The sequence below is a fragment of the Trachurus japonicus genome, chromosome 1 (assembly GCF_045865225.1).
Source record: "Trachurus japonicus isolate A0001 chromosome 1, Traja_1.0".
In the NCBI taxonomy this organism is placed as follows: domain Eukaryota; kingdom Metazoa; phylum Chordata; class Actinopteri; order Carangiformes; family Carangidae; genus Trachurus; species Trachurus japonicus.
The window spans coordinates 22,461,586-22,486,315 of NC_140907.1; the positions used below are offsets into that span (position 1 = coordinate 22,461,586).

The following is a 24,730-nucleotide window of genomic DNA, read 5'->3' on the forward strand; positions in this document are numbered from 1 at the left end:
AGAAGCTACCTGTCACTAAAAGAAAGGTGATACTAGCCAGTGTAGTCTATATTTCTTGTATTAAATTTTGTATTATATTTTCCTAAATGTTTTCTTGTAATGAAAAGACAAAAAAGAGCGAGTATATCTATCTATATAAATATATATATGTGTGTGTGCGTGCGTGCGTGTGTGAGTGAGTGAGAGAGCGAGAGAGAGACCGACAGGAGGCCAGGCTTGTTGAAGGGAGAGTGGGGGCAGGGGAGCTGATACACTGGCCCATCTCCCTTGGGTGACTCTCCTGCTGTCATTCTGTGCCTTGGTGAGCCTCGTCCTCCCTCCTCCTCCTCCTCCTCCTCCTCTTTGTCCTCCTCCCACCTTCCCTAACCTGCGGCCCCTGCTCAGGTCACCCCCCCCCCCACCCCCCAACCCTAACCCACCATCCTCCCTTCTTCCTCCTCCTCTTCTTCTTCTTCTTCTTCCACTTCCTCTTCATCTCCTCTGGCGGGGCTGAAAGCTTTGACTTCAACCCCTAACCATGCCAAAACACTTCCAAGAGCAAAAAGTGGTGGGGTGCGTGATGAAGAGAACACCTCGTTACGAGTAAAAGGAAAAAAAAGAAAAAGAAAGAATAAAGCTCCTCCGGTCTCTACTGAAAAGCCGCTGTTGTACTAACTACACCCTGTCCAGGCACTCCCCACCCTCCTGACGCCCACCCCCCCACCCCCCCCCCCACCCTGCCAGTGCCGCCTCTGTCACAGAAAAATTGAGGAAAAAAAAAAAAAGAAGAAGAAGAAAAACCCACACACTGGTAAACTCCCATGGCAGCTTCCAGTCGCCCCAATCGATCACCAACGGGGTTTCAAAACTTTTGGGCTTGAAGCGTGTTTTTTTTTTTTTTTTTTAATGTCATTTTACTATTATTGTATGTTGACTTTGTGTTTGTTGAGTGGGAGTCACTGGGAGAGGAGCGATAAAAGAATAATCCAATCGATGGCAGCTTAAGGTGTTATCCTCCACGCTCCTGGTGGTCCATCCCCATTTAAAAAAAAAAAAATAGTGTTACCCATTGATCAGGGGACCTCTTGAGACACAGCAATATTACCATCTTGTGCTTTCTGAGGGAGGGTGGGTGGGCAGGGTTTTTAAGACAAGCAGGTGGTTTTGCTTTTGACTCTGTGGTGCATTTTTTTTTTTTTTGGTGACCAATTCTTTATTTTGTTTTGATAAATTTGACCTCCTATCTGCACTCTCCATACACTGCAGGAGGGCAAAAAAAAAAATAGAATTTTTTTTTTTTTTGAAAAGCTGTTTTTTCTGTCATTGAGAGTTTACATTCATGTCAAAAGGATTTGTACATGACTGTTTGTAGCAAAAAAAGTCCTTTTTTCAGTTTGTTGGTCAAAATGAACAACTGAGTAAACCATATTAATGGCATAAGATTATTCTCTTGCACAGAACCTCCCGATACAGAAAAACAAGACAAGAATTGACGAGAGCAATTGGGAAGAGCAGAGGGCCGGACATGAGATTAAAATTCTTCAGTGGCATCATTGACAAATGTAGTACACAGCACAGCACACACTCAGACTGACTGACTGAGTGGATGACGTGGCAACATTTTGTTTGAATGCTGGATGGAAAGTGTTTATGGAAATTATTTTAATGATGTGCCTTGGAAAAAGTTATTTTCTTAAACAAAACAACAAAGCAGAGATTGTACCAATTAATGAAGACTGTTCAGTTCAGTCAGTCACAGTTGCTCTTTATTTTTTTAAACCCCTGGGAGCGGCAACAGGAGATGTTACGACTTCCTTTCTCACTGCAGAAATAAGGCAAACAAGCAGATGAAGGGCCTCCTCACTGAACTGCTATTAAGATCAAAGAGTGATTTGTGATCTGTTGCACAGAGATTTTACATCAGCGTGTTGGCTTGAGCACAAAAAGTCAACAGGCGGGGACACAGAGCAGACAGGTGGGCGGGTCAGTGGGATCAAATCAGGGTGAAGCACAGAGCTCCAGAGTTCGGGGCGCTCCGTCGACGGGTGTCACACCAATATATAGGGCTCATCTCTTTTTCTTTTTTTTCTTTTAAATTCCCACTGTAAAGGAGGGGAGAGCTGACTGGGATTTCTATGCGAGGATGGATGGATGAGGAGGTGGCGGCGTTTGCCTGGGCTGACATACTGTGCAGAGTAGGGAGAGTTCTGTGCCAGAGACCTGTGAATATGTTCCTTTTTAGCGGATGTGTAATATGCATTCAGAAGATGTTATATAAGTTCCTTTTTTTTTTTTGTTTTGTTTTGTTTTGTGTGTGAGCACATGTACACGAGTACCTGGTGCTGGCTTCAATCTAGCAAACACTTGAAGGTATTGTGTATTCTCTCATTGTAATATAATTAAAAATGTTTTATACATAAATCTGCCAAAGCCTCGATTTTTGCAGGTGAAGTTGAGCGTTGAACGAGGGGGTGGGCGGGTGGGGGTGGGACGCCTCCATGACAACGTTCAACTGCCAAAAACAACAGGAATACGCAGATAAACACGTTCAAATGTTACACAGCTTCCTGTTTGGTTTGTGCAGCTGTGAAACTGTGCTGTTTCGTCTGGAATATGAACCTCGTCTTTTGAAAGGTCAGGGTTCGGCTCCTGGCACGGTGACAGCAGAGGAAAGTTCACAGATGAAATCAACACAAGGGGAAAAAAATGAAACAGTAATTTATCAAATTTTATTAAAGCTTACCTTGACAAATTAAAAAAAAAAAGACATCACATTCAACCGACTTTTTTTTGCACATTTTCAGACAGCTTACAACGGGTTAAAAATAAATCTACATGAGTCCAACATAAAAAAAATGCTTAATGCTACATAATCCTTCAAAATACATCACATGAAGTATTTCCGAACTAGTGTTCAAGTCAACACACACAAAAAACATCCAGTCACTTCCATCTAAAAGGGAATGCAATCATTGAAATGTATATGATCGTCACTTCACTAGTGCAGTTTCACATCACCAGGCAGAATGAAATGTTCTAGTCTCACTAATGCACCTCAGAGACACAGTCGCACAGTTAAAGGCTAATCAACATGAACACAACAAACCTGAGCATGAGGATATGAAAACCGCTCACTCTGTCTTTTCTATATTAATATAAATATAAATATATAAGTCACTTTGGTATCTTGTGATTATCAGCGCTGTGGTACAAGCTGTGCTGGCAGTGACTAACCAGCAGCGTTTGCACTAAACCTTCTATTTCTGTGGGCAGTGTGTTACAAAATACATCTCTGCGGTCACCATAGTAACACATGCTGCGTGCTGTGTTCAACTACAGCGGCAAACCTAGAAAATGTAAAATAAGGAAGAAACCATTGCAAAAGAAATGGTTAACCGTTTAAAGACGTGCACACTGAACCAATAAATTATCACCTTCCTCCTTTCTCGCTTCAGCAGAATTAAAACTACGCAATCACAGCATCATTTGGTCTGATGTGAACTTCAGGCTTGACCAACACCTAAAGCTGAATAATTGTCATAAAGTAAGTTGAATTTGTCAACTATGTATTAACAATTGTGACATTTAAAGAAATAATACATATTAATTATGTATACATAATTAGTAAACTCTACAGTAAAGTATTAAATAAGTAGCCATGACACATTGGACAAACTTTGCATTTACACTGATATAGTTCCAGCATTAAAAAGGTGCTGCTGGTCTGGAGTTCACACAAAGGCAACAGGTTTTATACAAAAGCTCAAGAGCTGACAAGACCTGAGATTTACTGAGAGAGAGAGAGAGAGAGAGAGAGAGAGAGAGAGAGAGAGAGAGAGAGAGAGAGAGAGAGAGAGAGAGAGAGAGAGAGAGAGAGAAATATAAGTCAGTCGGAGAGCTTTTATTTCTGTCAGAGGTCAGTTCATACCATAGAAAAAAGCCAGAGCCATCAGCGAGCTCCCAGTTGAGCTTCAGTCCGGCTGAGATGATCTTAAAAGGCATTGTGTGTCAAGGTCGCGTCACCTGTATGGCGCTTCTCACTCACACGCACACACACACAGTCCTGTCAAATGAACTGCTGGGGTTTCTGTGGGGCGGCGGCAGCAGCTGAAGCCAGGTTCTTGGCTGCTTCTTTGGCCTTCCCCGACGCGTCCTTCACTGTGTCCCTGAGCAGCCACTGGGGCGTCTCTCCTGTGAGATCCAAAGAGACAGAAAAAGTGAGGACACGAGTCGTCTCCCTGAGCCGCTCTCACACACAGAATTTTCTAACATTGCCGTCTTCATCGAGCCGGTGAAGTGACTTTTACATGAATGTTCCTTTTTCATAACGTGACGGGATATTTGCAGGGGGGGAAAAAAAACAAAACAAAGAGCCAGCACTTGTGTGAGATTTGGCAACTGGTGCGTGAGAGGAAGTGTATCGCTGCTGGAAAGCAGTGGTGAGCTGAAGAGTACAGTGATGTGAACAAAGGAGTTTTCTGTTCTCCCACAGGCTGCATCAGTGATGGATTTTAAAAACATATTTCGCTTTTAAAAAACTTGAACTGACGATCCTCATGACCACAACGGCTTCGGCACTCAACTCCTTTGCTGAACATCTTCAAAGACTTTTTTCTTTTTCTTAATCATTCATTGGACAGAGAATGAAGATGAGAACTCCTTTTTTCTTTTTTATATAGATATTAATCTATTCATTGCTGCAGCTGCAATAAAAGAGGAGGGAGGAAGCTCATGTGATTATTTCTGCGGTTGTACGAGGGGTTTTATTAATCTGTGACAGAGTTTCTCTGTGAATTTAATCGTATTCACTTTTGTTGCTTCATATCATAAGAATGCAAGCATGCAGAGACTGCAGGTTGCTTATAATGACGCCCTAAGAATATTATTGAAGAGACCTAGATGGCTCTGTGCAAACTTAACATTTGTAAACGCACATAACACAAAAGCTGTGTTAAGAAACCCTTTTGTATGGATTAATATTTACACTTGACACCTCAAAGAACAAACTCATATTAAGTTTGACTAACATCAAAAACAGCACCTTCAGATACCAGTCACCATATCCTTTTAGAGATTTCTATTTTATGACTGTTATTAAATATGAACTTCTAGCTTTCATCAGCTTTTATTATATGTATTGTGTTGTCTGTTTTTGTATTGTGTGTCTTGTAAATGGACCCGAGTTCGTAATAAAGTTTAACATAATATATTAATCTTAGTGCATTCGACTCTGCTCAAAAACTTTTTCAAAAGTCTAATGATGTGAAAATCTTTCGTACATGATTTCAGTCTCACTAGGTCAAAGCTTCAGAACAAGATGAACCTGAGTGCACCCGCATTCATTTACTGTCACTAACTCCCTCACACTGCATTTGGTGCCAAGGGCTGCTGAGTCTATTTGTGTCTGACCTCACTGTGAACCCTCAAGAATAAAAGTGCCTCACGTGAGAACAACAACCACAGTCACAATGCAACAGAGCGGTTTCCCTAAACCGTGAGACTGAAAAAGAGCCGTGACAAGCTGCTTTCTTCACCTTCACACGCTTTTGTGCAAAAAATATTACACAAGTGTTTTTTTTCCTGGGAGGACAGCTGCAGGCTGGCAGAGGGAGACATTTAATAACCCGATAATAACTGGAAGGAGTGGGTCATTGGAATTCATGGGGGCCACAAACTAAGCCAGCAACTGCTTTAGCTGCTCGCATGGTTCATTTCTACACCGTTGAGTTTCAAACAACAAGAATCCTTTTGGTCATCGGGGATCATGTTTTACTTGGAGGTAACTTTGGCTCAGAGTTCAGACACAAAGTATTAGACTTCACATTTAACTGTCAAACCAGTTTTTACATGTTTCCTTCTCCTCGTGTTGAGCTGATTCCTTGTACGCGTTTGCTAAAAGCGAGAGACTGCTAGCTGTGGTTTCACTGCTCGTCTGAAAGCACCTTAAAAAACAGCTTGAATCCATCTGCAGGTACTTTTACAGATACACTGTATGAGAAAGACCCCAGTAATTGTCTGCTCTGTTTAAATTAAAGTGTTCAGGGTTTTTAAGGTGTTTATTTTCCTCTGAAGTGAATGTTTTACTGCACAGATGCTGAGCATGAGGTTGGACATGTGGGGTATCTCAGGTGATTTCTCATCCACTACTGGTTTTAAATTACCCCATGATAACAGCTATAAATCGATTTCGACGTTATACCAACTGTGATATCTTCATGTCAAATCTCTTATTCTAATTTGAATGAGTTATTTTGGTATTAAAAATATACAGACGGCTGCAGCACATACAGCTTTATGAATAAAAGGAGTTTCTATTCTTCTTTCTAAATATAACTGGTTTCTCTTACAGAGACTCACTATAGTTTTACAGGAATAAAGCTTAAGCTTAAGTCAGCCAAAACATCAAAAGATGATCAAAGTGTAGGGTGTGACATAAGTTCGGTTTCATGTCTATCATTTTACAACTTCTCTTCTTGATTGTCAAGTTTGTCCAGATTCCTTCTCTACCTGGCTCCCTGCCTGTGCTGCATTCACTGACCCTGTTTGGCTTCTTTCTATATGAGCTGCTAAAAATCACGAGCTGGAACATAAACACACCTTTCTTCTTCACTAAGTTACAGTGTCTCCTGATAACATCACATTTGGACTGTGTGGGAAGAAATCCCACTCATCAGCTGGATGCTGATATTAGGATATTAAGAATCCTCACCTATTGATACAGACAAAGTGATTATTATTCTGTTATGCACTGAATCAGGAACAAACTCACATCTCTGAATCAGCTGTGAGCCAATGTGGAGGTGACACTACCAAATACTTCTGGAGCATACAACTTTTAACCAGAGGAAGCTCAAGTTTCTTTCATTAGACTTCAAACAATCAATTGTGGTAACGCACTCAACGCAGTATAATTAGACAACAGTGTACCAGGCTTCTGAAAACATGGCTCAACACATTTCACAGGTTTTCATCAGGCTTTGCTCGGGGCCTTGCTAAGCAGCTGATGATGGCAGCAATGCTAATTACCTGACACTTTATTCACAGCAAGAGATCAGAGGGAGGCATGTCAAGTAGATGCTGAAAATGCTGCATCTGATCTGAGACGGTTATTGTGCTCGACGGTGACAGTGTTGTGAATTCGGGGAAAAAAAAAAAAAAAAGTGTAAACATAAAGGCAGCATCCAGATCTGCTGACAGCAGAGCCCACACAGACGCAGGTGCACCGCATGCAATCACAACATCGTTTCGACCCATCGCACACAGGACGCAGCTCCCTCCGACCAATCCCCGTCACCTCTAAGGCCAAGGCACCCGATTGTAGAGAAGAAATGTTTTGATTGGATGTTCTTCAATATAAAAGCAGCCAAACAAGCAGATAAATCCCTGCTGACACCCTTCAAAGTCTTAAAAAGCAACACTTCACATCCTCTGTCTTCTCATTGTTCTGATCACTGATCGTTGACTCTACTGCCATACTGTGACATCACACTGTAAGTGTCTTACATAGGACTATTAAACATTGTTTTTTAATGCAAATGTAATGTGTCACTTTTTCCATCTCTAAACCCAAATACCAAAACATCACAAAAAAGAAAGAAAGAAAGAAAAAAACCCAAATACGAAACATAAACATTCTCACACAACAATAAGAGTTTCCCCCTAAATTTCACTGTACACTACCGTTTAGAGCTGGTGGCTTACTGTATAATATATAATATATATATTGAGAGATTGGGATTTTCAACATGGATGTCTATTTGTTTGTTTGCCACATTACATGTCAAGTAAACAGTCATTGATGCATTTAAGGGAAAGGGGAAAATACAGTAACCAATTTTGAAACTAGAGTCAGCTCAACTACACAGGATCTACTTCTATACCAAATGCCAGACTAACTTTTCAGGCAGTTTTACTACTACTTTACTCAGAGTTTCTGCTCTCTGACGTGTTGTGGTGTGTATCTGCGCACACACACACACACACACACAACACAACACAAGGGGAGATGGTCGCTACCCTGAGCTACAGAAAACTACTGTGCGAGGCTCGTATATATGGCATCATGTGACAACTCAGAGCAGAGGCCTGGGCTGACAGATGGGTGCCTCACTGCTAGCGTACTTACCACAACGCTCACCCTGATGCCAATCCCTGCAGTGCCATCGACAAAGGGGCAGAGGGGACAGAATCACAACAATGGGAGAATGTGCTTTCAGACAACAGTATGCTGCATTAGCACAACACGCAGTTTGGAGCACAACACAGGCCTCGGTGGTCAGGAGACGCTGCCAAACGGGCTCGCTCGCATAATGGCTACCTCCCCAAAATACACCACTTTGATCATCAAACACCAAAACTGCATTTTGTGCTGCACTGAAATTTTTTTTTTTTTTTTTTTAGTCAGGCAAAAACCAAAGATAGGATGACTTTTTAGGGTCTGATGAAGGCTTTGTGTGTGACAAATAAAGGATTATGACAACAGCAAAAATGATTAGGAAGTATTTCGATAACTGATAATGAAACATCTTTGTGTTCTGGATTATTGGTTGGACAAAACAAGCACTTATATAATATATCCATTGGGAATTAAATGTATCAATCAGATGAATCAGCAATGAAAATAATTGTTGGCTGCAGCTTTAGCTTTGATAGAAAACAAACACCTAAGCCACTGGTTACATCGATATCGATCAGACATCACCTTTAATTAGCCTCAAGTTTATTATTTCACTAATCAATGTTTTAGCTTTCTTTGGTTTCACATGTTTATGCAACTCTGACAACCTACATTTAAGCTGTTTGTCACTGTAGTTGTCATGGTTTCATGTCTCTCTGCTGTCACATAGTACTTCTGGGATTAGTATAGTATTTCATAGTATTATGGGACCTTTAGGCTTCGAGGGGGTAACATAAACACACTGCTGCAAAACACCCTCACGTGGAATTTGCATGTACAAAAAAGGAGAGATGTTTTTCTGTGTCAGGTCTTGGGAAAGTAAACATTAACCTCTGAATGTCCAGGAGGAGCGCCTTCAGTTTCTGCTTCTGCTTTTTCCAACTCTCACTCATGACAATACATGATGAGGATGTTTAGCCCAGATGTTAAAAATGTTTAATTCTCCTTTCCAGGAACGGCAGCGGTTAAAAATAAACTTGTTTTGTTTCCCTCTAATCTTTTCGCTGCAGTTTTCCATCTCTTCTGCTGGTGAAGTGTACGTACCATGTATGTTGGACAGTGCATATTCCAGCCCTTTCATGGCCTTCACCTGGTTGCTCTTGAACCGGGCCAATCCAAACTCCTAAGAAAAGACAGAACAGGAAATGGCTTTACATGGGGGAGAAGTCTGAAAAACAAACACTTCGCGAACAGTCTGTGCCCCCCTCTCCTCCCTCCCCTTCTCTAGAGATTTCAAAACAAGCCTGGCATCTTCCACATCTAATAATAACATCTTTAGGCTGACATATTTTTGGCGTCTCTCCCCTCAAATCTTCCACTACTTCCATTTTTGCATTTGCAAATATGCCTCTACTCCTCTGCTGCCCATAATATGACCAACATGTCAAACTAAAGCCTTGGAGGTAACAACCAACATTTCACTGTCAGCAGTCAAAAAAAAAAAACTAGCTAATGAATGTGTATTTCTACAAACAGATGATCAGTAGATGAGTGACTATAAACAACCATAAGTGCACGTTGCTACTGTCTTACTATGATTATAACCCTTTGCTGATTAATTCACACCTGACTCATGTAAAGACCATAGTAGCTCTTGCTGAATGAAATCAGAAGAATGAGAGGAAAACGCAAACTCTACTAATGACTAATATACACCCTGAGTAATTTATCATGTCGATTTAAGCAGAAGCTCTACCGTTACATGTACAGTACCTGGATGGGTCTGGAGAAGCCATAAATGCCTGAGGATATCCACGCTTCCCGTTTAAGCTGGGTGGTGGCTGGCTGCTCTGTTGAGTCTTGGAAAATGCAGCGTTCTTCAACTGACTGATGCAAGAAAGGGAGAAAAGTGAGAACAGGACCAAAGACAAAGCTGTTTTAATATGTAAAATTATGTATTTGATATGGAGGAGAACACTTCTATGATTTGTGTGTCATTAGTCCAAATAGATGTGTGTTTATTCATAATCGTAACCACAATTTAGCTACATTTATATACATACACTGAGGTCATTCCCAAAGGTTTGCCTTCTATTTCTTGTCACTGTATATCAAACTCACCTCAACCAATTACATTTAGCAATGTTAAGGAATTTCATAATTTGATTTGGGCTAATGTAGCCATTCCTGCATCCAAAACTACTACTATTATTATTATTATTATTTTTTTTTTTCTTCAAATCTACAACCATGATTTTTTGGGATTAAGAAATGTTGCCATCTGTCTCAAAGCTACAGGATGCTGCCTGTTTAATGCCAGGTAGGTTTCATACTGCAGTGGATTAACTACACAAGTAGCATCAATCCAACCTGCATTAGTGTGCAGTGTACAGCATTAACAGTTTGGGGGAAAAAAGCACACCTTAAAGCTGTGTAACGTACAAGTCATGTCAAGGTCCTTCTTCCCTGGGAGATTATTACATCTGAACTGTGTTCAAACGCTCGTTTCCTTTGAAGATCAGGCCCGCTGAATGCATATTTCCTCCTCCCCACAGGAGTTAGCAGCTACACCTGACTGCACTGTAAAGTCATGGCACAGACTTCAGTCTATCCTGTCCTATTCTAGTGTGCAGAATAGGACAAACTGTAACAATAAAAGGCAGAGCAGCAGAAGCAGAAGAGATATTTTTTGATGATTGCAGCGATTTTGAGCTGTTAAAAATAAGGATCTCTATTTTTGTGCAAATTCACTTTTGCTTCCTCCTCTACCCTCATTTAACCTTGACCGCACAGACTGAGTACACTCCTACCACTCCGGCAAGTTGAGAGCTGTAACTGGAGGTGTGCAGAAACTAGACTTTCAGCTGGAAGAACATTTCTTTGAACTCAAAGACACTCACACAACATGAAGAGAATCTGTTTCAGTCGCATGAAACCTGACTGAGTTTCTATTTCTGCTAAATAAAAGCAAAGAAGGTGCCTCACCATGAGAGTTGTGTGGTTGAGGTTCCAGGTGTAGGTGGTCAGGCTCCTTTTGACGGGGTCTACGATGGAGTCCTCGATGATGTACACACAGCGAGACATGCCCGCGGGGAAGAACCTCTCCGCCCAGCGAGGCAGCCGATTGGTCTTGGTCAGGAGACGTCTGGAGAGGAGCTGGTGGTCTGCAGTCACCTCCCGGTACACAACGTCCTCTGTGAGAACATGGGTGCTGTTGGTTGATACAAAAAAAAAGAAAAACACACAGACATGTGACATGCAGATGATTACAACTAATTTTCAGATTTCATGATATGTGTAGTTTCTTTTAGAAACAGTGGCCAACGTAAATAAAAAAACAACACTTTAAAGACATGCACAAACTAGAAAAGGACTGTCGTGTTGTGAGACATTACAGAAAAATAGATGCTGGTAAGTCAAGTCATAATGCAAAGAGAACCATGCAACTAAGAATATGCCACCAGTACTTTTACTTCCCTGATGTGTTTTCTCAGTTCTCCATCCTAATCATGAGCATGAGTTTTTTTTTGTAATAGGTTCACACATGCAAAGCAATGTATATTCATCACCTTTTTAAGATTTTTCCACTTGTATTATAGGATATGTACTAAACTCAACCAGAGGCGGGCAGTTCTACAAATACTCTGAACTACACTTCCTCTGAAAGGTCGAATAGGGATTTGGAGAATTAAAACTGTTTTTTTAATAACTATTAAATGATGATATTGCAATCACAATCACACAGTGAACATTTGATACTGCAACAACCCAGATCTCTAAATGCTAATGTATTCTGTGAAATATCAGATGTGAGGTAGTTACTAAGAACTCTAGTACTGCTTGCCTTTTTCTTATTCCAATTAAATATCAGTGATCAAGTGTGTGAGGACTTTTGACATCATTCACATGAAATAGGTATTTGAAAAAAAATGGCCATAAAAATAGTACAATACCTGAATGGGTTGGGATACCTCTGCCAGAAAGCAGAGACAACGTGGTCCCACCTGCTCCTGATGTCCGTGCTGTTACAGAAATACTTGACCATTCTTCTCTGGCTGATATGTAGGATGGCCTGAAACCCGAACCCTGAGGTCCCTTACTTTGACTAGACAAAACAATGGAAACTTGGGCGCTGACTCCATCCAAAATCTGACACAGTCCTGAAAAAGCATAGATGAACAATTACACTTTTTAAACAAATTAATGTAGGCTATATGCTAAGTTAAGTTATCATGTAAATGTTCATTTTATTTCTTATATTTGTATGGGAATTTATGTAAACATGCAGCTAATTTCCATCCGTAGTCCCATTTATCACGAACATGTACACAGTACAATCACAATACACATACAATCAATTACAATACAAATACAAATATAAAGTTTCTAAAGTGAATCGTGCCTCACAGTCGGGCCCCTGGGAATGAATGAATGTATATAATTTTGTTGACTGACAGCTCTCAGAGATGTTGCCATTGACCTCTCCAGTCTACTTGAATAGTGTGTGTATGTACAAACATTATTTGATTTCATGGCTCCTAAGGTTTAACATAAATGTGTCTAAGAATAACAGCAGCAGTTATGTGTGAACATCCTGATCCTCATCCTGGTTTGTCTTTTTCTTCATTACTAGACGCATCAATAAAAGTTGCATTTCTTTCTAAGAGCTCAACAGTAACTAACACAAATGTTATCTCGTTATCGCCACTTTACTCAGTTACACACGTCACCTTGACTTATGGCTTTGCAGTGTGCTATAGCTGAGGCTGTGGCTTGTTCCTACCACGCTGTTAAGAGGCACCTGAATAATGAACAATTCAGCTGTGTGACATCTAACGGTGACAGAGTGAGTGAGTATCACTGGGTATACATTTAGTTATTTGACAGCAGCTGATTCATGACTGACAGCTATCCTAAAGGTGAGTAGCTTTCTTCCATAGGTGTTCAGCTAGCTAGCCTCAATGCTGAGTAAACTGAAGTGTCAAACGCTGCAGGCAGAAAGAAACGAGCAGATGTCTTACCTGAAGTCACTGTTAATGAAGCACTCGGCTGATAAATAATGCCCTTTCTTGCTTTGTCCTTGGCCGACAAATTAACCAAAGTTAGCTACTCACGTCCATTATGCTGCTACATGCGACAGACAGGACCGGACCGGACCGGAAGGAAGACAGAGAGGGGAACTGGTCTACTTCCGGCCAACTTTTCAAAATAAAAGCTTCATCAGCAAAGAGATGACTTACTCATTTAATTTCTTTTTCTTTTTTTTCTTTAAGGACATTTTTGAAAAAAGGTAAAATACAGCATTTTTTGATCCTCGGTGAGATACCCGCGAAGTTTGAGATCAGTTAGATGAGCGGTTCATGGGGAAAATGAAATGACAGACAGCGAGACAGATAGAAACTTCACTATGAGTAGGAGAAAAGATCAAAGCCAGGGGGGGTGATACCCAATATGAAAATTATGACGTAATCTATGACGTAATATTTGCCCAATGCGAGGTTGTAAATAGACCCTCACACACCACGGGGTAAGTTGTGACATAATGCCCTGCCACGGTAACAGATACGCCCGTCGTCCCGTCCGCAGACGCAGGAGGCCTGCAAAGTCCACTGCTGCCCGCAGACGCAGGCGAACCACCCGGCGGAGGCGCTAGTCAGCAAAACCACCTACATGCACTTAAAATGATAGTGCATTCAATCAATCAAAAGCCACATTGGAGCTCAACAATCTGTGTTTATTTTTTTTTCTACTGCTTCTGGACAACCATGGCAACATTGCAGTCTTGCAGCTGTGTGTCACTTACATAAAGTTGGAGGACTTTTGGGACGAGGCCAATATCCTAACCTTTAGGCCCTTTTGGTACAGACTCTAAAAAATACTGGCTCATCCACTTCTCATAAAGTCACTCTGGTAGTATGTGTGTTATTGTCTACATCCCTCATGTTCCCAGTTTGTAACAAATTAGTCATACTCCAAAGCAAACCTTAGATAACCAGGTTGGGCTTGAAGCCACAGAAAGCAGCACAGCACTGATTTCACAGCTTGGGGGGACTAACCAACAACAGTTAGTAGGGTTTGGCATTGGGCCCTTAACAAGCAGCAAGGCCTATTGCTCATGAAAATGTGCAACTTCTTGTCATCCTTGTGATTCTCGCCATCTAGTGGATACAGCCGGACCCCAACAACCAACGCACCATGGATGTTAAACTGGAGACAAAAGGTTTCAAATGCTAGGGAAGTGTCATAATATTTGTCATTATGTCATAGATATGTCACAAAGCATAAACACAGTGTTAACACTGAAGGTTGTCTGAAGCCATGCATTGTCTTACAACCTGTGATCAAAAGACAAGTCAGAAACATTGTCACTCTCTTCACAAGAAAATTTCCCCGCACTCTCACCAGGGTTGAAAAAGTTTTATGAGAGCATTATAAATAGGAGAATAAATATGTATAATGCAATTCACCTTCCTGTCCTCGTGGTGTCGCTGTATAATTTGTAGCGCTCTTTTAACCTACGCCACATTTCCTCTTGTTGTCCTTCTTCGCCTCACTGCGAAAGGGAAGTGTCCTCCATGGTGTCATTGTAGGTCTGGTCGAGGTTGAACGTCCAAGAAAATAAAGCGGCGATGTCTGGGTACACGCCGGACGAGAAGCTCCGCGTCGAGCAGATCTCCAAGCTCCGCAGGCAGTGGCTGAAGGACCAGGAGCTCAGCCCCAGGGAGCCCGTGCTGCAGGCCAAGCCGGGCGGCGGCCTCGCCAAGTTCTGGGCTGGTTTCCTGGAGCCCAAGAGCCTGTGGAGGCTTTACGTGAGTCCCCCTCTGCAGCTAACAACAGCAGGCGGCTAACAGCTAAGCCAGCAGAAAAACAAAACAAAAAACACTCACCTGGACTAATAATTAATTTCATAGTGTAGCTGCCTGCAGGTGTCATTAACTTACAGCCAGCGTTGGCATATTGACAGCTACCGTGCAGCTCATTTTTCACTCGCTCCAACGTGGTGAAGCGTTTGAGGTGAACTTTGTTGTGGGTCACCACTCACTTGTTGTGTGTGGCTGCAGGAAGACTCTTCAAGTTGACATTATCGCCAAATTTATGCAAGCTAGCGCTTAGATTTGGTTGAACATCTTTGGCAGTTTATAGTTGAGTCTCTAGGTGTAGTTCAAATGTCTTAGCAGCCTTGTAACATGTGGTTTTATACTGTACATATCAAATATGGTGGAAACAGTTGCTGAGATTTTAGGTTTTACATGGTTAGACAAGGTGAGAAAGTATGAACATTAATCAGACTTTTTCTCCTAGATGATTTTCATATGTTCAAACCATATGGTGACCCTTTACTTCAGATCATTCACTTGAAAGGAGAAATAGGGCTATATCTAGTTTAGAATCTTTATTTAGTGGGTTTTTTAATTGAATTTGAGACGATGCTTAAACAGGTAATCTATGGGAAACGACCTCTACTTCATCATTGAGTCAAGTTGATTTTATATTTCTAATACAGCTACTTTTATTGCAAACTGCACCATAATGTAGACTCTCAGTTCAAATTATTTCAAGTTAAAAAAAAATATTGTTGAGTTTTTGACTGTTGCTTATAAAATAACCAACAGGCCTTTTCCTCTGCAGATATTTTGATGGGTAACAGGGGCAATATCATAGGTGTTAATGATCAACACCTGCTTTATCTGACATGTTAGGAGCCACATCAGTAACTATTTTATTCCTCTTAAAAAAACAACAACCTTTATTTACATGCATAAATGTTTTACTCTGAGTGGCAGTTAAAGATCCAGATTCGAGTGGAGCTATCTGGAGGATCATGATTAAATGTGTACCTTGCTTTGTTAAATGTATTTGTTTATCTCCTTACAGACCTACAAAGCGTATAGAGGTGGAGTTTTCACGTTAACACGGCTGTTGATACCTGCTTGGGTTGTTCACTACTATGTGAAATACCATGTCGCTGTAAGTTAATGGAAATGTTTTATAATTTTTTGTGATGCAGTATGAATTGTCCATGATGGTAAACAAATAAGGAGATATAGGAATAAAGCTCTATCATGCTTCAGTTACAAGCATCTGAAGAACTACTGACTGGCTGTTTATTATTGATGTGTATGCCCTCAATGAACATTTCTTCTAGGTACTCGCACATTTAAGGTTCCTGAACAATTACTGGAAATTGAACCAGAGCCACGATAGAGAATTAAATACATACATCTAAGTTATCTTGAACGTTTTGTACCACAGGGTTTAACTTACAAAGAAAGCAGGAATAGCCTACTTCAGAACGATGGATATGCAGCATTGACTTTATTGTTCATTTATTGTTCATTATAATATTTCTCAATTTATCTTCTGTTAACAAATGAATTCATGAACATGCTGAATGACAATGACATTGTCCCCCACAGAACAAGCCATACAGTATTGTGGACTTAAAACCCAAGCTCTTCCCAGTAAGTATGACTATTCTATTTATTCTAACATTGTACTTGCTCTGTAAGATCAGATATCTTGAGTTAAGAAATGTTTTTCTATTTTTTTCTTCTTTTTTTTACATAATTATCCTTGATTCTGTGTTTAGGGTGACACCATTCTGGAGACAGGCGAAGTTGTTCCAGATCTCCCTGAGACCCATGGTCATCACTGAAGTTGAAATATTTCAAAAGCTTCCTTGAGTGTTGTAAAAATTGTGTATATGCCAATAAAATATTACATTGTCACATCACTTATTTGTATGAAGCTGATTTTTACAAATGAATATTGATATTGACATATTATAGTGGACATGATCAGTTAGTGTTTTGATACTAAGGGCTTTACCCTGAATTTCCCCTACTTCACTGCCAGATTTTATCAGTTAAGAGACAAAATGCTTGTGAAATCAGCTGTATTAGGGCAGCATACAGTAAGGACACACATTTGTTTGATGCATTTTCTTTTGAATATTGAGGTGGGGTGCAATGTGGTAAAAAAAACAACAACAACAACATTCAAACAATTATTAATTAATTTATAGACTGATAACCTGATCTGATAACCTGTTCAAATAGAAAATGGATTTGCAGTATTTTCTGGACAGGTGGAATTGTGGCTTTGATTCTAGCTCCTTATCAAATTCGGTAAGAGAGCCACTGAAAATGTACTGGATTTCCAGGGAGTGAGGACGGCATAATAAATCCTCCTTTTCTGTACAGTGTTACTCTATTGTGTAAAAAATGTTATTGAGAGGTGTTGATTCAACTTTACAGGGATAGGTGTTTCTTTTGTTTTATAGTTGGTGTGAGAATAAACAGTCTAAACTGATTACTGTAACCACCATGAATGTAAGATTCAGGACTGAATTAATTTCAGATAGTGTGTATGGATGTATCCATGTTGTACTATCTGTGTTTGAGTGTGTACTGGAGTAGTGGTATGTAACATATAGCTTTACTTTACAGACCCCAAGTCCAATAATTGACAAGCACAGACAAAATAAGCAACAAAGATAAACGTTCTTCTACAAGTTATAGTACAGTAAATGTATAATAAGAATGTAATATTTGTGTTTCATTTTGTGCGGTTTTAAAAAATATATATTTTCGCTTTTATTTTGAAGGGCGGAAGTAGCTTGTTGAATTTCAAAAAAAAAAAGAAAAGAATACATGAACGCTTGGTCGTGATATGAAGGGAGTGAAAACCAGGCGATACCAGGCTTTGGAGGCTTCAAAACAGCTGGGTACGAATGACAGCCTTGTAGAAATGGATCGGTAACTACAAGACAAAGAAAGCTCCTTAACCGTCAACAGTGTACGTGTTTGAGGACGCCAGAGGTAAATATTACACAACTTTTTTTTTTTTCAAACGTCCGAGCTAACAAGCTAGATAGCATCTCAGCCTACTTAGCTAGTGTGCTAACTTTAGCAAACCAAGTCAGTCAGCAAACTAGTCTGAGAGTTTAACTCATCAGTAGCGCCGCTTTATTACTAACTAAACAGATGTAGGTTAATTTAGGTCTCTGATATAGGTCAACGCACAAACTAATATAATTTAAACTGTTCAGTGACACCACTCGGACCTTAAAGGACGCTCACAAACAGGCTAACTTATGGGGTATAGTTATGCTAAGCTAACAAACCGACAACACCAACAAAATCGAAGGCGTTGAAAGGAAAAGCCATTCATAAATTCAATATGAACGTTACCCACTGTGTTCTATTGGTGGAACGTGTTCCAAGGTTAACGATAGGCGATGAGCCATTAACAGAGTCTTATATGGTCAAAACACAAATCATTGTGACCTAATGTGGGACGTTTATGAATAGTGGTTGTGAATTACGAGCTGTCATACCATATGCCTGTCAGCTGTTCGTGCTCCCTCCTTTTGAGCTCTCCTTTTGATTATCGACTGACCGTTTAGTGTCATTTATATACAATAACATAGAGTAACGGTAGATATAACACGATTCTTTGTTCTCACTCCCCAAGTCTGCAGTGTTTTAATAGCGGTTTCTTTAACAAGTATTTGCACAGAGCAGACATAATACAACAAAGTAACATGGTATTGAATAGTAATAAAACAAAAACATTGTAACATGTAAGTATAATATGTGGCTTGATGAAATTATATTTCATTGTTTTATTGTCATAAAACAGGCAGGAAAGATATTTGGAGGAGAGAATCCTGTTAAACTTACTTTCATGCTATTCCTCCACCATGATATTCACTAATTAACGAGTTGACCTGGTACATTTGTTTTAAATTCACTACAGCAGCCCACATTTCGGTCTATCACAAGATAATGTATAGGCTACTGCATAAAGTGCAGTTTTGGTCAACAACATTATAGAGGCACATGGTTTTTAATTTTTCTGTTCCCTTCAGATATACATCAGGGTATTATTATAGTACAACTTCACATTGGCATTGTGGTTGAGATTGATGCATTCACAGTGTATGTGAAGAAAACTGCTCATAAATGAGGCAGATGAATATACCGTGAGACTTTGAAAATTAATGTTTAATTTAATATGACAAATTTAGCTATGTTTTCTGTAGTTGCCACAGTTTACATACTCATAGTCTTATTCAGCTTGAGCGTATACATTATTTGATAAGGATTTTGTGCTTTTGCAGGGTTAATTGTAAAATTTAGCTTCTTTAAAGGATCATAGGGCAGGATTTGTGAGAAAATACCGGAAAATACCCATGCGTTTTACGTTTTTTAAATAATAATGGGTGAGGAAGCGTTCAAAACCAAAAAGAACGAGCCCATCCGCGTATCTCTCCATTGCCCTGAACGGGGTCTGTGCTGCAAAATGCGCTGCAATTCAGGGGGTGAATTTCGCGCGCTGGCCGGCGGACCTGACGTCAGCGCGTCCACGACTGCCTTCGAATGGATCAATGGAATGGAGACATGAAGAGGGCAACCGCGGCAGAGCGACTGATACAGTAACAGAGTGGCGACACTCCCTGTTATATCAATCGCTCTGAACCAGGGTGGATCCAAATTAGGCCTACTGTTACTGCCAGCAAACGACCCAGCCAGAGGCGATTTTAGAGTCTGCTGGGGCCCTAAGCAAAAATCCCCAGGGGGCCCTCCAACCAGTGTTTATCACCATAATTTTATAAATAATCGAACACCAACAAAAAATGTATGAAATTTAAACTTTTTTTATTCCAAATGTCCAGTTATGGTGTAAGCTGGTGACATGTCGTCTTCATGATGGGCAGGTGTTGCTGTCTCACTGGAGGTGGACGTTCAACTGATATGACAAAAAACAAAAGACAGTTTTACTTATGCCATGCCCTCTAAAGATTCTTTATGACAATACACTTACAGTTTTCACTGTCAGCACTGGGAGGAGGCACTTTGTCCTTCTGATTTGCTGCTGTCAGAAACCTAAATAATAATCCTGAGGAGAGATAAGAGAGTGATTTTTAAATGTTTTCCTTGGGCATAGCTTTCATAGCACCAATATATTACACTTTCATATTATTATAATAATAATAGGCTACTCACTTCAATACTGTAACATAGCTTTATGTCACCCTGCTACCTAGCAAGTTAATAGTGTTGTTACTTGCTGCCAAGGAGGCCAGCAGATAACGTTAAGTTAACCTTGCTCTTTTTTTTTTTTTTGTCACTGAACGACCGTAACCGAGTGGAGCACCAGAACCGCCCGCACCGAGTCCCTCAGTCCAGTGCAGTCCCACTCGCTAACTGGTCACCACTGGTCTGAAGCTAACATTAGACTATTAGCATTTGTTCAACAGTTATTTACTGTTCACGTTACACTCTGCTCCACTTACCACCACTGTCTTGCATTCTTTTTTACTTCCGCCTCTTTTTTCTTCACGTCTTGCTCCCAGGTGGACTCTTCTTTTTCCCTCGGCTTCATTAGAAACTCCCAGTGATAAGGTGCCTCATACAGGTTGACGTTAGCTGGGATCAGGTCCGGAGAATGACATGGGGCCCCGTTAGGGGGGTTTCCTACTGCGATGTCATTGCAAATCGACGCTATACGACGATACGGGGAGGGGGGTGCGGTCACTGCGGGTAGCGCATTTTGAGATATTTCTGTCGATAAAACTGCCCTCGGGTCCCGTCCCTCGGGGGCCCCCTAATGGCTCGGGGCCCCAAGCAGTTGCCTGCCTTGCCTGTTCACAAGTAGCGCCTCTGGACCCAGCACAACTGAAAGCCCTGTAAACCCCCCCCCCACCGCCACACTCTCTCCCCCTCCCTTCACACACGCACACAGCAGCAGGCAGGTCACTTACACACCCTCTCCCTCTTCACTACTGTCTTATTATTAGCCGTTAGCCGCAGCTAGTGGTTAAAAGCCGACGTTATAACTTTAACAACGTTATCAGGCAGGTGGACAAACGTCCTCTTTTGCCCGGACACGTCCACTTTTCACGTCCTGGCCGGCGTGACCGCGACGCGTCCGTTTTTTTTTTTTTTTTTAATGAAATCATGAATATGTCCGGTGTTTATTGGTTTTCATGGGACCGCGGACCCTGACAGATGCGGTCCGACACCCGGACCCGGCGCGTTAATTCTCAGTACCGGCCTGTAGGAGCCCATACAGATCCATGCAGAGGAGCTCAGAGGAACAGACAGCAGCCCCCTGCTGCAGCACAGTGAAGAGGCAGGTGTGTGTGTGTGTGTGTGTGTGTGTGTGTCTGTCTGTCTGTCTGTCTGTGTGTGTGTGTGTGTGTGTGTGTGAGAGAGAGAGAGAGAGAGAGAGAGAGAACCTACAGTAAAATACCCCCCCCCCCCTCCCTCCCCAGATAGGAAAGACTGTAAAGAGTAAAGTAAACAGCGAAGAGTCTGTGCGCGCTCCCGTGCCGGTGGCTTCGCTGGTTGCTGTAGTTACGCGCAGCGGCCGTCGCGTCACTGGCCGTTCTCATTAATCCTGCCCTATGATCCTTTAAGGTCCATTTTCATACTCAACTGCAGCACCTTGGTAGAGCTTGCCAGGTCACTTGACAGTCACCTCACCATTCCTATTGGCAAATGTTTGACTATTCAATTTGAAAACGATTTTAACCGTATCTTTTTTTTTTCTTTTTCTCATTTTGTCAGATCATGTCAGCGATCAAGATTGCCCTGCAGCAGAGCCAGAAGAGTGGCAGAAGGAAAACCCCTAAAGCAATGTCTGCAGAGGTGTCACCTGACTCCAAGTGTCCAATATGTTTGGACACATTCAACAACATTTCGTATCTGGACCTTTGCCTGCACAAGTTCTGCTTCCGCTGTATTCATGAGTGGTCCAAGAACAAAGCAGAGTGCCCTTTATGCAAACAGCCATTTAATTCAATTTATCACACTATAAAATCAGAACAAGACTTTAAAAAGTACGACTTACAGCCATTAGATAATGGCTCCTTTGGGACATTTGGGGGAGTGCGGTTTAGATACCGCACAACTCTCACTGGACTCAATCGACAGATGCGTGGAAGGACCTCTCCGCTTCCAGACAACGGAGTAATGTTTGAAGCCTCAACGAACACTGAGCAACAGCGGCAGGACCGTTACATCCGGCGCATGATGATGAGGCTGGCAGCCAAGAGGAGAGCTGCGAGTGAAGGCCGGGCAGTGAACAATGTCAGAGAGCGGGAGATGATCAACTTCAGGAGGGAACTGTACCGACAAGGGGTCAGGGTTCGGACTGTGCGTGATGGCGGCCGCTCACGTGACACCTCGGCTGAATTCTACCGAAGAAATCCCGCCTGCCTGCACAGACTGGTCCCCTGGCTAAAACGGGAACTCAATGTGCTGTACGGCTCCCATGGCTCTTTGGTTAACATAGTTCTGCACATCATCATGTCACGTTTAACACGTTATGATATGGAAGATGCAGCTATTCAGGAAGAGCTGCGGCCATTCATCCAGGCGCGGACAGAGCACTTCCTGCATGAGTTCCTCAGCTTTGCAAGGTCCCCCTTCAATATGGAGGCCTATGACCAGCATGCTGTCTACGACTGCCCAGCCCCTTCCTCAAATGAAGACAGCAGCTCCAACTCATCTGTAATAGCGATTTCAGAGGATGAGGAAAACTCTCTGGATCTGGATCCCTCACGAGACTCCATGTCCTCTCTGAGTCAGTCTGTGTGGGACGATGAGACACCTGGGCCGTCATATTCGACCACAGCAGAGCAGACCAGGACAGAACGTCTGTCAATCCTAGACTCAGACACAGACAGTAGCTCAGAGGAGGAGACGCAAGAGTTTGGGGGTTCTCCACAGCAAACGAGTCCCCAAAACCAAAGAAATATGACTCAGGGTGACGTTGACATCGAAGAGTGTTTGTCTTCTGACAACGAGGACTGTGTCATTGTCGGCTTTGTCAAGCCAACAGTAGAGAGGACTCCTGAGCTGGTTCAGCTCTCCTCTGACTCTGATGAGTTTGGCAGTGAAGATATTAAGGACGTGCCTCTTTTACCTCAACACATCCGCTTCTGCAGTGTCAGCCCTCCAGCTTCACAGAGCAGCGATCCCAGTGGGGCTGGACAGTCCGAAAATAAAGACACTGAGCAGTATTATCAGTTGGATTCAAAGGAAAGACGTAGCTCTCCGAGAGCTGGCAGACACAAGACTTCCAGTAAGTCAAACAGAAACGACACACATAGAGGTTTTGATGGTAATGAGAGATCTAAGGAGAGGAACTCGTCAAAGGACAGAGACCATAGGAGAAGGAGAAGGTCAAGGAGTAAAGAACGCAGACACTCTAGCAGGAGTCCAGAAATCTCCCAGAATAGCGTCAGCATTCAACCCAGGGAAAGAGATTATTCTAACTTCAGCGGCAGAGATCAGTATTCTAAATATGACAGCAATTACAGAAAGAAGGACAGCTATCAGAGCTACCACACATATCGACATTACAGCCAAGAGAGAAATGACAGTGGGCTGCATTATACAGAGAGACGGTCCTACTATTACAGTAGTCGCAAGTACTCAGACAGGCACTCATACTCTCGCTCCAGGAGCCGCAGCAGAGACTCGCGGAGACGGGGCCGTAGGCATTCTCGATCCTGCTCCAGCAGTCGCTCCCCTTCGGCAAGAAGGAGGTCCCACGATGATAAGCCCGGTGGAAAGAGAAAATACAAAACTCGACATTTAGAGGAACCGTCCAAAGACACACTTTCCAGACCCCAGCATGAAAGTGACTCCTCCACATTGTTAACAAAACACAAGAAGAAGAGTAAAGAGAAGCGTCGTAAAAAATCCAAAGAGAGGTCGAGAAAGACTAGCAGGAGTGTGAGCGTGGAACTAGTTAATGAGGAAAACTCAAACGAACGCAGCAAACGCCACCATAAGAAAAAGAAGAAACACAAGAAGAAAAGCAAAAGGCACAAGAGTAATGAGCGCATAGAGAAGCACTCACCTACAGTCATCACCATTGACAGTGACAGTGATTCTTTGGCTAATGACAATGTTACCCAGGCCAGCACTGCTGATAAGGACACGGCTATTGATAATACCACTGATGACCCGGTGGACCCTGACGCTCTTCCCTCTCTGCTCTAGTTATGGAAGTCATGATTCCCACTGCGTATGGTGGAAACAGATCGATTGCCGCTCAGCTGCTAATACCTGCCAGGATTATTTTATAAAACTGTTCATGGATATGAGGAATATGCATATCCCTAATAAAATACCACGATTGTCTCCACAGTGACTGCTCATTTAACTCTGGAATATGTGACGGAGATACATGTGTTAAACTGGAAAGGGATGATCATCGGAGGAAAGACTCAAGTTTTAGATTTTGATTGTGTTGACTAACACCTGAAACAATGCTTTTAAGTGCAACATGCCACTATAATACCAGGCACATCTGAGTGATGTTGGGAGTTTTACTTTTTTCAAGTGTCAATTCTTATTTCAGAAATTCAGTTCCTTAAATGAATGAATTTTATTTTTGCGAAGTACTCTCAGGGATAATGTTGGGTAGAGTAATTCTTTTTTTTGGTTCATAACTCAACTACATTCTTCAAAACAATTTGTACCAGGTGCTCATGGAGTAGTTGTTATCTACAGACTTTTGTATTGTATTTTATTTAAAAATAAAATGCATTGATCAATGCTGTGTGCTTTTTTGTAAATGTTGGTTTTGTGTTTGTTTCATGTATGACTATAT

At 41.7% G+C, this 24,730-nt stretch overlaps 3 protein-coding genes across 3 annotated transcripts; 2 read left to right on the top strand and 1 right to left on the bottom strand.

Annotated features, from left to right (window-relative positions):
• Positions 1-3,145: 3,145 nt before the first annotated feature.
• LOC146991903 (PRELI domain-containing protein 1, mitochondrial-like) lies at positions 3,146-13,310 on the bottom strand. Its single transcript, XM_085780489.1, has 6 exons — positions 13,117-13,310; positions 12,049-12,255; positions 11,081-11,306; positions 9,869-9,982; positions 9,200-9,278; positions 3,146-4,170 (listed from the first exon to the last, which is right to left on the bottom strand). Exons 2-6 carry the CDS (start codon positions 12,138-12,140, stop codon positions 4,046-4,048), a joined length of 636 nt encoding a protein of 211 aa, XP_085636615.1. The 5' UTR covers positions 12,141-12,255; positions 13,117-13,310; the 3' UTR covers positions 3,146-4,045.
• A 1,322-nt stretch (positions 13,311-14,632) lies between these two features.
• ndufb6 (NADH:ubiquinone oxidoreductase subunit B) lies at positions 14,633-16,829 on the top strand. The gene is made up of 4 exons (XM_085792107.1): positions 14,633-14,904; positions 15,971-16,063; positions 16,513-16,557; positions 16,686-16,829. The coding sequence occupies exons 1-4, from the start codon at positions 14,725-14,727 to the stop codon at positions 16,749-16,751; spliced, it is 384 nt and encodes a 127-aa protein (XP_085648233.1). The 5' UTR covers positions 14,633-14,724; the 3' UTR covers positions 16,752-16,829.
• A 927-nt stretch (positions 16,830-17,756) lies between these two features.
• On the top strand, positions 17,757-24,688 carry toporsa (topoisomerase I binding, arginine/serine-rich a). Its single transcript, XM_085780499.1, has 2 exons — positions 17,757-17,916; positions 21,673-24,688. Exon 2 carries the CDS (start codon positions 21,676-21,678, stop codon positions 24,115-24,117), a length of 2,442 nt encoding a protein of 813 aa, XP_085636625.1. The 5' UTR covers positions 17,757-17,916; positions 21,673-21,675; the 3' UTR covers positions 24,118-24,688.
• The last annotated feature ends 42 nt before the right edge of the window (positions 24,689-24,730 follow it).

Excerpts from the sequence above, each read along its gene's own strand:
- LOC146991903 (XM_085780489.1), bottom strand. The coding sequence starts at position 12,140 with ATGGTCAAGTATTTCTGTAACAGCACGGACATCAGGAGCAGGTGGGAC. Across the intron at positions 9,983-11,080 it reads TCAACCACACAACTCTCATG|TCAGTTGAAGAACGCTGCAT; the intron begins GTGAGGCACCTT and ends TTCTTGCATCAG. Across the intron at positions 4,171-9,199 it reads TGCACTGTCCAACATACATG|GAGAGACGCCCCAGTGGCTG; the intron begins GTACGTACACTT and ends TGGATCTCACAG.
- ndufb6 (XM_085792107.1), top strand. The coding sequence starts at position 14,725 with ATGTCTGGGTACACGCCGGACGAGAAGCTCCGCGTCGAGCAGATCTCC. Across the intron at positions 16,064-16,512 it reads ATGTGAAATACCATGTCGCT|AACAAGCCATACAGTATTGT; the intron begins GTAAGTTAATGG and ends TGTCCCCCACAG. Across the intron at positions 16,558-16,685 it reads TAAAACCCAAGCTCTTCCCA|GGTGACACCATTCTGGAGAC; the intron begins GTAAGTATGACT and ends TTCTGTGTTTAG.
- toporsa (XM_085780499.1), top strand. The coding sequence starts at position 21,676 with ATGTCAGCGATCAAGATTGCCCTGCAGCAGAGCCAGAAGAGTGGCAGA.